The sequence below is a fragment of the Rhincodon typus genome, chromosome 7 (genome assembly GCF_021869965.1).
Source record: "Rhincodon typus isolate 14 chromosome 7, sRhiTyp1.1, whole genome shotgun sequence".
Taxonomy (NCBI): domain Eukaryota; kingdom Metazoa; phylum Chordata; class Chondrichthyes; order Orectolobiformes; family Rhincodontidae; genus Rhincodon; species Rhincodon typus.
The window spans coordinates 95,335,831-95,350,249 of NC_063338.1; the positions used below are offsets into that span (position 1 = coordinate 95,335,831).

General features: G+C 45.7%; 1 protein-coding gene across 1 annotated transcript in view; it reads left to right on the forward strand.

Annotated features, from left to right (window-relative positions):
- Positions 1–1,358: 1,358 nt before the first annotated feature.
- The window catches only part of spega (striated muscle enriched protein kinase a), a 149,400-nt gene continuing 136,339 nt past the window's right edge, over positions 1,359–14,419 (forward strand). Inside the window, exon 1 of the mRNA XM_048599279.1 lies at positions 1,359–1,809. Within this exon, the coding sequence (XP_048455236.1) occupies positions 1,359–1,809 (451 nt within the window). The remainder of the gene's footprint in view (positions 1,810–14,419) is intronic.

Genomic DNA, 14,419 nt, shown 5'->3' on the forward strand with positions numbered 1-14,419 from the left:
CCTTCACAGATGCTGCCAGACCTGCTGAGCTTTTCCAGCAACTTCTGTTTTTTTGTCTTTGTTTCATGTTAGACCCAGATGTGGGAGAGGGAGTCCCACACCTTTGTGGGGGGAACCTACGACCAGATGCTTTTCGAACTGCTGCAATTTAAGTAAACCAATGCACGCACAGCAAGCTCCCACATCCAGCAATGTGGCAACTGCCAGATTGTCAGCCCCCAGGAATGGTGGCTGAGGGACAAACGTTGGCACAGTGCGTACTCCCTTTGTGTTGTCCAAAATGTTCCCAGTCAGGGTCTGCCACCTCCGCCAGAGTGGGCATCAACGATGAGGTTGTGGTGAGGTTGGTGGGGAATTGGCTGGTGGGGGTCAATGGGCCTTGATCTTATTTTGGTTCATTGCACTCCAGCCCAATCTCACCAGCTCCCCACCCCAGCCCTGCCACTGCCTGCTTTAAAGGGATGAGCTGTTTAAAGACAGGTGTGATTGATGTGAGACAGCTGGGGTTTTACAGGGGAATGACAGCAGAGATAGAGAGAGAGAGAGAGTGAGGCGGGGTGGGGTGGGAGACGAGGTTTGAAATCTGTGGGACATCACCAGTGCCTGAGTAGGGGGGCAACCATGATCAGGCAGGTGACCTGTAACCCCAACTCCACTCTAGGGCCCTCAGTAAAACAGTAACTTTAAAGGAAACGAAGCAGCCAGCGCTGAAGGGGGTCGTTCTCTGGAGGTTTCCTGAGGTTCGTAAGAGAGGGGAAAGGATTAGTGGCTGGAGCCTTGCTAAAAATATTCCGCACTAATAACGCCGTTCTCAACTGATTCCTCCCACCCCCACCCGCCTAGCCCTCCATCAACGAAAACCTCACCTAACGACCTCGCTCCAACCTGGAGAAAACCCTGAGCAAAAGGCCTTTTCGTAAAAAAATTGAGGTACGCTAACTTTTATTCTCATTGTTCTTACAAAAAAGCTTAACCGGTTGTAGAGAGAGAGAAAAAAAAGAATTGGTTTAAATGTTGGAGATTCTTTTAAAACTCTTCTTTTCAAAGTTTATAAATTCCTTTCCTGTGTACGGTTTTGGCTTGTTTAATTTAGTAAGCTCAGCTGAAGCAATTTTTCACTCGTGATCTCTGCTCAATTTACGCTGAAAGCTTCATCGAGCAGAAAGTTCAATACGTTTTTCAAAAGATTATCAGCTCTTCCCCTCTTCGCTTTCTCTCTCTCTCTCTCTCCCCATCCTTTATTTATTAAATTTGATTAGATTTGAAAAAGAAGAGGCTGCAAAACACCAGATATTTGTATCTGACAGCTGTCCCTCTGGTTTCTAACCCCCTTTACATTTTGCTCAGGGTTTTTCTTCATGCATACTGTGCAGACTACCCTCACTCTGAAGAAGGGCAGCAGAGAGGCCCAACCCAGTCCTTTCCTGCCCACTGGGAGGGCAAGGTTGGCGGAGGGGGTTTCAGCTGTCCCCACAAAGAGGGCAAGGGTCCATGGCGGGGACCAGACTGTGCCCGAGGTGCCCCCTGTTGTGGAGCGTGCCCAGGCGCCTGCTTTTCTCAGGAAGCTGAAGAACGCAGCAATAGGCACTGGCTGTGACATCAGGCTGAAGGTGGCAGTGACAGGGTGCCCCGTACCCACGCTGGCCTGGTACAAGAACAACCTCTGCCTGGCACAGGAGAGCGGGGAGTATGGGGCTCTGTGGATCCGGGATTGCAAACCCACCGACGCCGGGGTCTACACCTGCATCGCTCGGAACTGCGTCGGAGAATCCCACTCTTCAGCTGTGCTGGCTGTGTTGGAGTTGGAAGGTAGGACGCTGGGTTTGTAGGGGGCAGAGGTTGTGGGGAGAGGTTGGTGGACAGAATGATTAATTATTCCTGGAATCTCGATGTTTGTCATAGCACACCTCTAGGGCAGGTGGGATTTGAATGTGGGCCTCTTGGTTCCAGTGTGGAGATGCCGGTGTTGGGCTGGGGTTGGACAAGGTCAGAAGTCACATGACACCAGGTTATAGTCCAACAGGTTTATTTGAAATCACAAGCTTTTTGGAGCGCTGCCCCTTTGTCAGCACAAGATCTCCCCACATTTAGAGCTTAGTCATTCAACTTTGCGCGTTCTCTTTCTGGGTTCAGTATTTTTCATAAGCGACCTGCTTGGAGATGTTATCACACACCCATGGAGGAGGTGGGAATGGAACCTCAGTCTTCTGGCTCAGAGATAGGGACACTTCCACTGTGCTAGAATAGACCCTGCTCCTAAAATGTAATTGTTTTGCTTAATCAACTTGTTCAGAGATGTTACAACGCAGCTCTGGAGCAAGTGGCACTTAAAAGTGGGCCTCCTGGCTCAGAGATAGGGACACTGCACCACTAGAGCCTGGAATTTAGAGGACTGAGAGATTTAAACTGGTTTCAGAGGTGACTGAGGGGATCTGATGAGGTAGATGTGGAAAAGGATGTTTCCTCCTGTTGGAGAATCTAGAACTAGGGATCCGAATGTAAAAATAAAGAAGCACCCATTTAGGACAGAGATGAGGAAACATATTTTTTTCTCTCAGAGGGTTGTGAGTCTTTGGAATCCCCTTCCTCAAAAGGCAGTGGATGCAGAATGTTTAAATATTTTTAAGGCCAAGGGAGATAGATTCTTGCTGACCAAAGGGGATGGAAGATTATTGGGGATGTGCAGGAATGTAAAGTTGAGGTAAAATAAGATCAGCCACAATCTTATCAAGTTGGGGAGCAGGCTCAAAGGGCCAAGTGGCCTAGTCAACTTTCTTGCTTGTACATTTGTAGACATATAAAAGGAGGATTTGGAGCTGGGTTATGGGAATCTGATTGCAGAGATACAGAACCAAGTCAAAAGGTTTGAGCCTGGACATTCAGGAATGAAAAAGAAAACCCAAAGAACTTTGGATGCTGTAAATCAAAAACAAAAAGAGAAATTGCTGGAGAAACTCAGCAGGTCTGGCAGCATCTGTGGGGACAAAGCAGAGTTAATGTTTCTAGTCCAGTGACCATTCTTTGGCAATTTGTAAACACTTCCTCACATGGAGGGTGGGGAAGAGTTTAGAAATTCTGTTCCTTAAACGGGAACTGATGCCAGATTAATTGTTGATTTGAAATCTGAGACTGATGGGATTTCCTTCTGGATGAAGGAACTGAGGCCATTGTTGCTAAGGTCACAGATAACACAAAGATAGGTGCAGGATCAGGTAGTACTGAGAAAGTGGGGAGGCTGCAGAAGGACTTGGACAGGCTAGGAGAGTGGGCAAAGCAAGGGGCAGATGGAATGCAGTGTGGGAAAGTGTGAGGTTATACACTTTGGTAAGGCGAATGGAGATGCAGACTATTTTCTAAACAGGGAAAGGCTTCAGAAATCTGAAGCACAAAGGGACTTGGGTATCCTAGCTCAGGATTCTCTTAAGGCTAACATGCAGGTTCATTTAGTTGTTTGGAAACCAAATGCAATGTTAGCATTCATTTCAAGAATACAAAAGCAGGGATGTACTGCTGAGGCTGTATAAGGCTCTGGTCAGACTGCATTTGGAATATTGGGAGCAGTTTTAAGCCCCGTATCTAAAGAAGATCGTGCTGGCATTAAAGGGGGTCCAGAGGAAGTTTACAAGAATGATCCTGAGGGATGAAGGGCCTGTCATGTAAGGAGCAGTTGAGGACTCTGGGTCTGTACTTGATGGAGTTTAAAAGGATGCGGGGGAGGGGATTCTGATTGAAACTTACAGAATACTGAGAGGTATTTCTACCAGGAGGAGAGACTAGGACCTGAAGGTACAGCCTCAGAGTGAAAGGACAACCCTTTAGAACTGAGATGAGGAGGAATTTATTCAGCCACAGTGGGGTGAATCTGTGGAGTTTATTGCCACAGAGGGCTGTGGAGGCCAAGACTTTGAATGTATTTAAGACAGAGATAGATAGGTTCTTGATTGGTAAGGGGATCAAGGGTTATGGGGAGAAGGCAGGAGAATGGTGTTGAGAAATATGGAGCAGACTTGATGGGCTGAATGGCGTAATTTGTGCTCCTGTATCTTACGGTCTTTTGATAGACTTTTGTTAGTCCAAGGCACGTGGGACATGGTATGAAAGAGAGTGTGTGGAGTCAAGTCATTGATCAGCCATTGTCTTATTGGATGGTGGATAAGGCCCGAGGGGCTGAATGGCCTCTTCCCAATCTTCATCACTGATTTCAATGGTTAACACTCTGCCACCCAGAGTGACACTGAATCATAGCTGGTGGGAGGGGGGCATCGTTTTCGATCAGGAATCAACACAAGGTCAACTGAAAGTCAGTGGAAGCTAGGATTGTTCTCCTCAGAGCAGAGGAGGCTAATGGCTGATATGTTTCTGAACACCATTCTCCTGCCTTCTCCCCATAATCCTTGATCTCCTTACTAATCAAGAACCTATCTACCTGCCAGTGTTCATACCCGAAACGTCAGCTTTCTTGCTCCTCTGATGCTGCTTGGCCTGCTGTGTTCATCCAGCTCTACACCTCGTTATCTCTCTCTCCCTATCTACCTCTGTCTCTGATTGGAGGAGATCGTAGAAATAGGAATGGAATTGCAAATGAGAATGGGAGTCTTGAGATTGGGTTGTTGTTGGACTGAGCAACAGTGCATGATGGGTAAAAGGGACTTGGTGTGACCTCGATATGGCATCTATGGGAGTACTGGTTCATGGTGGATAGAGAGTGGGAGGTCACATGATTCTGACACTGGTAAGTGGAACTTTGTAATTTTGCAGGTACAGCAGATGGTGAAGAAGATAAATGGTATGTTGGCCTTCATTGCAAGGGGGAAGTGATGGCCTAGTGGTATTATTGCTGGACTGGTAATCTAGAGACCCAGATACTGTTCTGGGGACCCAGGTTCGAATCCTGCCATAGCAGATGGTGGAACTTGAATTCAATAAAATATTGGGAATTAAGAGTCTAATGATGACCATGAATCCATTGTCAATTGTTGGGAAAAACCCATCTGGTTCATTAATGTCCTTTAGGGAAGGGAACTGTCATCCTTACCTGGTCTGGCCTACATGTGACTCCAGACCCACAGCAATGTGGTCGACTCTCAACTGCCCTCTGGGCAATGAGGGATGGGCAGTAAATGCTGCCTGGCCAGCGATGCCCTCATCCTGTGAATTGAATAAAGGGAAAAAAAAATTCGAGCTTAGGAGCAGGGATGTCTAGTTACAATTGTACAGGTCCTTGGTGAGACCACACCTAGGATATTGTGTGCACAGTGTTCTCAGCTTTATTAGTAAAGGCCTAGAATACAAGAGCAAGGAAGTGATGCTGAACTTTGTAATAAAGCTCATTTGAAGAGCTGGTGCAGACACAATAGTCCAAATGGCCTCCTTCTGCTGGGTAACAAATCTGAGAACCTCTGATAGAATACGTGAGGAGAAGGTGTTTCCAGGGGCAGGAGGCTTGGTAACCGTGAGGGACACAGATCAAAGGGAATCAGCAAAAGAGTGGGGCAAGGGGATGGTAATTAGTTTTGACCCAGGGATTTGTTGTGATGTGGAATATGCAGGGGAGAGGGTAGGATGGAGCGAGACTGCCTGTAGAGCTCTTTGAAAGAGCCAGCATAGAACACAATGAGCAAAAATTATATCTGTTTATTTTTCACAAACATTCAATGTTTTTGCCTCAAAAGCCTTCTGGAGCAGAGAATTCCACAGGCTCCCCACTTTCTGGGTGAAGACATTTCTCCTCATCTCAGTCCTAAATGGCCCACCCTGTATCTTTACACTGTGACCCCTGGTTCTGGACTTCCCCACCATCAGCAACATCCTTCCTGTGTTTACCCTGTCTAATCCTGTTAAAATTTTATGGGTTTCTATGAGACTCCCCCTCATTCTTTTAAACTCCAGTGAATATAGCCCTAACTGATCCATACTCTCTTCAGACGTCAGTCTTGCCATCCCAGGAATCTGCTCAGCCCAACAACAACTCAATTTCAAAACTCTCTTCGTCGTTTGCAAATCTATTCCAATTTTGTTGGTTTCGTCCAGCAGCACACAACACTTTCCATTCTTTAAACTCCTTTATTTGTCTTAATTCTGCCACGGGACGTGGATGTTGCTGACAAAGCCACCATTAGCTGTCTCTGCTTAATTTGCCCTTGAATGGAGTGTCCTGCTGGACCATCTCAGAGAGCAGTTAAAAGTCAATCCCATTGCCGTTGGCCTGGAGTCACGTGTAGGCCAGTCCAGGTAAGGACGGCAGATTTTGTTTTTTCACTTACTCGTTGGACATGAGCATCGCTGGCTGGGCCCAGCATTTATTGCCCGTCCCTAGTTGCCCCTTGAGAAGGTGGGGGTGAGCTGCCTTCTTGAACCGCTGCAATCCATGTGCTGAAAGTAGACCCACAAGCCTTAGGGAGGGAATTCCTTCACTGAAGGACACTAGAGGGTTTCAGTGATTAAGATAACGGTTGTCATAACTGAGATTAATTTGCAATTCCTGATTTATTCATTGTATTTAAATTCCATCAGCTGCAAGGGTTAGATTTGAACCTGTGCCCCCTGCAGATTCCCAAAATGATCCAGAGGTGAGGGGGGTAAGAGGCGCTGGTAGGGTTAAATTGTGCAGGCTGGGCTTCAATTCTCTCAGGTATAAAACAATGAGAGATGCAAATGTCAGTGATGCCTTAATCTCACGAATGAATTTAGAAAGTATCTCATTGAGGTGTTATAGTAGAACATTAAAGGATAAAGTAGATAAAGTAGATGGAGAGAAACCATTTCCTCTGATGAGCGGTTGGAAGGGGAAGTGGGACTGCGTGTGTAGGTGAGTGCAGAAGCTTAAAATTGACCAAGACTGATATCAGGAAGGACATCTTCACACGAAGGTGTGTTGGCTTTCATTGGCAGGGGAATTGAGTTTAAGAGCCATGAGGTTATGCTGCAGCTCTATAAAACCCTGGTTAGACCACACTTGGAATATTGTGTTCAGTTCTGGTCACCTCATTACAGGAAAGATGTGGAAGCTTTAGAGAGGGTGCAGAGGAGATTTACCAGGATGCTGCCTGGACTGGAGGGCGGGTCTTATGAGGAAAGGTTGAGGGAGCTAGGGCTTTTTTCATTGGAGCAAAGAAGGATGAGAGGTGACTTGATAGAGGTTTACAAGATGGTGAGAGGCATAGGTAGAGTGGATAGCCAGAGACATTTTCCCAGGGCGGAAATGACTATTATGAGGGGGCATAATTTTAAGGTGATTGGAGGAAGGTATAGGCGAGACGTCAGAGGTAGGTTCTTCACACAGAGAATGGTGGGTGTGTGGAATGCGCTGCCAGCAGTGGTCGCGGAGTCAGATACTTTAGAGGCCTTTAAACGACTCTTGGATAGGCACATGGAGGATAGTTGAATGTAGGGTATGCAGAGTAGATTGATCTTAGTAGGATAATAGGTCGGCACAACATCGTGGGCCGAAGGGCCTGTACAGTGCTGTACTGTTCTGTGTTCTATGTAAAGGGGCATTGGGAATTTGGAACTTTCTCCCTCATGACAGGATCTGTTGAGGCTGGGGGTAAATTAAAAATTCCGACATTGAGGGGACCAGTTCTTTCGGAGCTGGTGAACTGTAAGGAGGCAGTTTTAATTAATAAAGTCAGGGTAAATTATCTGCTAGGAAGCAGTGACCATAACCTAATTGAATTTAGTTCTCAGTTTGAGTGGGAGGAACCTGGGTCAGAAACAACTGTGCTAAGCTTATATAAGGATAATTACAAAGGAATAAGGGCTGGTTGGAGTAGACTGGGAAAGGAGTATAGAAACAAAGACGTTTGAGGATTAATAGCAGACATTTTAAACTATAGTGCACGACCCATAGCAAAGATATACCCCAGAGAGGAATAAGGATTCTAAGAAAGGGTTAACCCGGGAAGTCAAGGATAGCATCAAATTGAAAGAAAAAAACATACAATGTGCATTAATGGTGAGCCAGAGGATTGGAAAAGTTTCAAAGACCAATAAAAGATGACCAAAATAATCATAAAAGTGGAGAAAATAAACTTTGAGGGACAGCTTGTAAGTAACATCAAGACAGACAGCACAAGCTTCTTTAAATATATAAAGAAAGAGAGAAGCCAAAGTGAACATAGGTCACTTAGAGAATGAGGCTGGGGAAACAATAATGAGGAAGCAGGAAATGGCAGAGGAGAGGCATAAATATCTGGCATCAGTCTCCGCAGTAGAAAGCAATGAAGGTATTCCAAAAATCTTAAATATTCCAGACAGGAAACAGATACAATAACTATCACTAGAGAAAAGTGCTAGGAAAGCTAATAGGCGAAAGATCCCGTAAAGTCTCCTAGACCTGAGGAGATGCATCCCAGGATATTAAAGGAAATAGTTGCAGATGCTGGTAGTAGTTGTCAAGGAATGTTTCAATTTCTGGAAAAATCTTAGAGAGTAGGAAACTGGCAATGCAACACTTTTATTTAAAATCACAGAGTCATAGAGATGTGCAGCAGGAAACCGACCCTTCAATCCAACTCATCTATGTTGACCAGATATCCTAAACTAATCCAGTCCCACTTGCCAGCAATTGGCCGATATCCCTCTAAACCCTTCCTAGTTACATACCCATCCAGTTGCCTTTTAAATGTTGTAATTTTACCGGCATCCACCACTTCCTCTGGCAGCTCATTCTATTCACGCACCACCCTCTGTGTGAAAATGTTATCCCTTAGGTCCCTTTTAACTCTTTTCTTTCTCACCAAAAACCTTTTCCCTCTAGTGTTGGACTTCCCTACCCTGGAAAAAAGACCTCAACTATTCGCCCTATCCATGCTCCTCATGATTTTATAAACCTCTATTAGGTCACTGCTCATAAAAGAAGACAAAACACAGGTAACTGTAGGACAGCTTAATGCCTGTTATTGCCAAATGTTAGTGTCTATCATTAAAGATAAAATAGCAAAACATTTAGAAATGCATAATATGATCAAGCAGAGTCAGCTTCGTGACTTCATGAAGGGGAAATCTTGCCTGACAAATTTAACAGAATCCTTTGAGGAGGTAGCATGCAGGATAGATAAAAGGGACAGATTTGGATTTTCAGAAGGTGTTTGACAAGGCACAGCACAATAGCTGTAAGGTGTTGGGGGTAGAATATTAGCACTGATAGAGGCTTGACTAACTCATAGAAGGCAGCGACGTGAGACTATGGACATTCTCAAGATAGCAACCTGTAAGCAGTGCTGTATGACTGGGTCACAATTATTTACAAAATGTATTAATGACTCAATGAGCAAAGTCAATGTACTGTTGCCAAGTTTGTGGATGACATGAAAATGTGTGGGGGGATCAAGTGGTGAGGATTGCTCAAAGAGTTTGCAGAAAAGTATAGATAGGGTAAAATGAATGGGCAAAAGCTTAGCAGCTGGAGTATAATGTGGGTAAATGTGGGGTGATGCACTTTGGCAGGAAGAATAGAAGAGCTGATGATTATTTAAATGGCGAAAGACTGCAGAAAGCTACAACACAGAGAGATTGGGCAGTCCTCATTGCTGAATCACAAAAAGCTGGGTGCCCAAGGCCAGTGAGTAATAGGGAAGGCAAATGGAATGGTGGTGTTTTTTCACAAAGGAAATGTAAAATAAAAGTCAGGGTGTTTTGCTAAAACTATTCAATGAAATAATGTGAATGGTTTTGGGCCCCTTATCTAAGGAATGATAGACTGGCATTGGAGGCAGTCCAGGGAAGGTTCACTCGGCTGGTACAAGGTACAGAGGGACTGTCTTATGAGGACAGGTTGAATAGGTTGGGCCTGTACTCAATGGAGTTTAGCAGAATGAGAGACAACATTATTGAAACGTACAAGATTCTTAGGGACCTTGACAGGATAGATGTGGAAAAGTTGATTTCCCCTTGTGGGAGAGTCTAGGACCAGAAAGCACCAACTCCAAATAAGGGGCTGCCAATTTAAGACAGAGATGAAGGGGTATGTCTTCTCTCGGAGGGGAGTGAATCTTTGGAATACTTTACTGCAGAGGGCTGTTGAAGCTGGGTCAGTAAATATATGCAGGGCTGAGGTTTTTGATCAGGCAGGGAACCAAGGGTTATGGGGAAAAGGCAGGAAAGTGGAGTTGAGGATGATCAGACCAGTCACAATCTCATTGAATGGTGGAGCGAATTTGATGGGCTGAATGGCTCACTTCTGCTCCCACGTCCACTGATCAAATTGAGTGGGGAAGCACGTTAGAGGGCCTGAATGGCCTCCTCGGGTCCCTGTCATTAACTCTCGGGTACGAGTTACAACCTTTCGTTTAACCGAAGCACTTCAAACACATGACAAACTGCGGCAGGACCTGAATATTTCCACAGGATGTGTTTGTCGATAGTCTGGCTATTGCTCACCTCTCTCAGTGACCACGTTTGTACCTTGTGGCACCGGCTAATGATGCTATGACTGTACATTTATCAGGCTGTAATGGCGATCCCTCTCCTGTACTTTGGGAAAATTGCTTAATTTGGATCCAGAAAGAACGCTTATTTCTATCGCATCTTTCACAAACTCAGAACGATCCAAAACGCTTTCCAGACAAAATATTTCATCTCCATCCATGAGGTGTGGGTGTCATCGGATGGACCAGCCTTTGATGCCTGTCCCTAATTGCCCTGGAAGAGGTGGCAATGAGCTGCTTTCTGGAACACAACTGGTTACCCTGCTCAGCCATTTCAGGGGGCAGTTACATGTCACCCACATTGCTGTGGGTCTGGAGTCACATGTAGGCCAGACCAAGTAAGGGCAGCAGTTTCCTTCCCCAGAGGGACATTAGTGACCCAGGTTGGTTTTTAATAACTAAGCCAGCATAGATTTTTCTAATCAACCAGTTCAGAGACATCATTGCACACCTTGGGAGCACATGGGATTTGAACCCTGGCCTCCTAGTCCAGAGCTAGGAACACTACCTCTGAGCCACGAGGACCACAATCTTGTAATTATATGGGAACTGTGACTATATTTGTAAATCCAGATTCTTTAATTTATTGGATTTGGGTTCCCCAGAGGCTGGGGTGGGACTTGAACTCATATTTGCATCGGCCATTGGCCCTGGGTTCCAGGTCACTAACCCAGTAACATTAAGGGGAGGCAATGGCCTAGTAGTATTATCGCTGGACTGTTAATACAGAGACCCAGATAATGTCCTGGGGACCCGGGTTTGAATCCCACCACGGCAGATGGTGGAATTTGAATTCAGTAAATATCTGGAATTAAGAATCTAATGATGACTGTGAATCCATTGTTGATTGTTGGGAAAAATCCATCTGGTTCACTAATGTCCTTTAGGGAAGGAAACTGCCATCCTTACCTGGTCTGGCCTATATGTGACTCCAGACCCACAGTAATGTAGTTGACTCTTAACTGCCCTCTGGGCAATTAGGGATGGGCAATAAATACTGCCTAGCCAGTGACGCCCTCAGCCCATGAATGAATAAAGGAAAAAAAACGATCTGCTCCTGTTTTTCTTAAGGATGTGGGACAGGTCGAGGGGGCGTGGAGCACAGTCACCCTTGTAATAGAGGAAATATGTCAGCTGTAGAGAGATAGTAGGAACTGCTGATGCTGGAGAATCTGAGATAACAAGGTGTAGAGCTGGATGAAAGGAGCAGGAAAGCTGATGTTTCAGGTCTAGACCCTTCTTCAGAATGTAGAAGAGTCTAGACCAGAAACATCAGCTTTCCTGCTCCTCTGATGCTGCCTGGCCTGCTGTGTTCATCCAGCTCTACACCTTGTTATCTCAAATATGTCAGCTGGTTTGTGCACAGCAAGATCCCACAAACAGCGCTGTGATAATGATCAGATTAACATGATTCTTAGGGGACTAGACAGGGGAGGTTTGGAGGGGTTGTTTCCCCTTATGGGAGAGTCTAGGATCAGAGGGCATCATCTCAAAGTAAGGGGTCATCCATTTAAATCATATGAGATAAGGAGGAATTTCTTCTCTCAGAGGGGATTAAATCTGTGGAATTCTTACTGCAGAGGGCTGTTGAGGCTGAGTTTTTTAATCAGGCAGGGAATCAAGGGTTAAGGGAACAAGACAGGAAAGTTCAAGGCTGAGATAGACAGATTTTTTTATTCAGTAATAGAAGCAAAGGTTATGGGGAAAAGGCAGGAAAGTGATGTTGAGGGTTATCAGATCAACCATGATCTGATTGGATGATGGAGCAGATGGGCTGAATGGCCTACCTCTGCTCCTACGTCTTGTGGTCTGGTAGTTAAGGTGCTTTTCTGATGTTGGTCAAAGGCTAAATATTCGCAAGGACATAAGGGGAATCCCTTGTGAAAAGTGCAACAAGGTCTATTTTTGCACACAGCAGACAAAGCTTTTGTGTAATCGCTCCCCTGCTGGGTGGCACCTCTGACAGTGACACACACCTTTGACACTGCACTGGGAATATCAGCCTCAGGCCTTTGATTGGTGTGGGAACGGAGTCCCTGGCCCCAGTCTGCTGATTCAGGGACAGGAATACTGATTACTGAGCCACGGCTGATAACATTTGCAGAATGCTTTGAAGAAGTTTCATTTTGAGTAAAGGTTACTGTGCCTTTGGTGACCCCGTCTTAAAATAACAGAGGAAGCTGTTTCCCTCTCAGGGTTGGTCTGTTGAGTGGGAGTCGCTGAATTAAAAGAATCTTTCTCCAAGAGGAGAACGAATTAGCTGGGAACCACTAGCTGTGGTTAATTGTTCATTTACAGTGCAGAGGATTTTTGCTGTATTTCACTTTCTCACACACACATAGCACCACAGGATGAGAGTTTCCCTTTGATGTGTTATTTTCCAGTTATTTATTATCGTATCGGATCAATTTCCCACTTAAACTGACTGTGCACATTTCTGCTGTTAAATGATCCCACCCTCATGCTCACTCATTCTCCCTCTCAATTGCTTTCTCTTCTCCCTCTCCCTTTCGTGATCTCACCTCTCTCTCTCCTATCACTCCCCACCTCCCTTTCCTCTCTCCCTCTTTTTCTGATTTTCACATTCCCTGTTCCTCTTCTTCTCTCAGATATTCCTTTCATATCCAATTCTCCGTCTCTCTTTCAAACCTCTCTCTAGATTCCTCATCCTGTCTTTGACTCACATTTTTTCTGTTCCTCTCCTTTGCATTCACCTCTGCATTCACACATTCTTCCTCTCGCTCTTTGCTTGACCTGTTCTCTTTCAGTCTCTTCCTCATTCACCCCTTCCCTGCTCCTCTCTTTCTACCTTCATTTTCAATCTCTCTCTCTTTTATCCACCCCTGCAATCTTTCAGTGTTGCTTTCTCTCCCTATTAACCCCACTTGGTTTTTCAGTTTTCACACACTTTTTCTGTGTCTCTCCTTTCTCTCTCACTCCCTATCCCATACCTCACTCCTCTTGACTCACTAACTCAACATCTGTCTCAGGCTGTTTTGCATTCCCTGCTTTCTCTGGCTTCCTCAGGCAATGATCTGCTCTCCAGGAGGAGCTGTCAGCATTTCTGTTCAGATTTCCCGGAGATATACTTGATTTTTCACACACTTCCCTTAAATAAATTTGCCTCAGACAAACCGAGTCACTGCTATCCAGGTATGGAGCAGAATGCCAGAGGGTGAACTGACTGCTCAAGGGTTAATGTTGATGTGTCCACTACTGCCTGGCAGCCTGAGGAATGGTCTGTCAGTGTCCTCAGGTGTGGAGAACATCTCTCACTGCATGGGGAGGTCACCATGTTTAACCTGTTAGCTGCAGCTATGTCCAGCTGTATGAGGGCAGGTTAGTGTGGGTAAGGTGTGGGTACTGGTATGGGTACAGGTGTGCACTGTGGGTAAGGTGTGGGTACAGGTGTGTACTTTGGGTAGAGTGTGGGTAGAGTATGGATACAGGTGTGGGTACAGGTGTGTACTGTGGGTAGAGTATAGGTACAGGTGTGTGTACAGCTGTGTACTGCAGGTAGAGTGTGGGTACAGGTGTGAGTACAAGTGTGTGCTTTGGGTACAGTGTGGGTAGAGTATGGGTACAGGTGTGTACTGTGAGTAGAGTGTAGGGGTACAGGTGTGGGTACAGGTGTGTACTGTGGGTAAGGTGTGAGGGTACAGGTGTGGATACAGTGTGTGTACTGTGGGTAGAGTGTAGGGATACAGGTGTGGGTACAGGTGTGTACTGTGGGTAGAGTATGGGTACAGGTGTGGGTACAGGTGTGTACTGTGGGTAGAGTGTGGGTACAGGTGTGCACTGTGGGTAAGTTGTGGGTACAGGTGTGTACTGTGGGTAGCATGTGTGGGTGCAGGTATGGGTACAGGTGTGTACTGTGGGTAGAGTGTGGGTACAGGTGTGTGCTGTGGGTAAGTTGTGGGTACAGGTGTGTACTGTGGGTAGCCTGTGTGGGTACAGGTGTGTACTGTGGGTAGAGTGTGGGTACAGGTGTG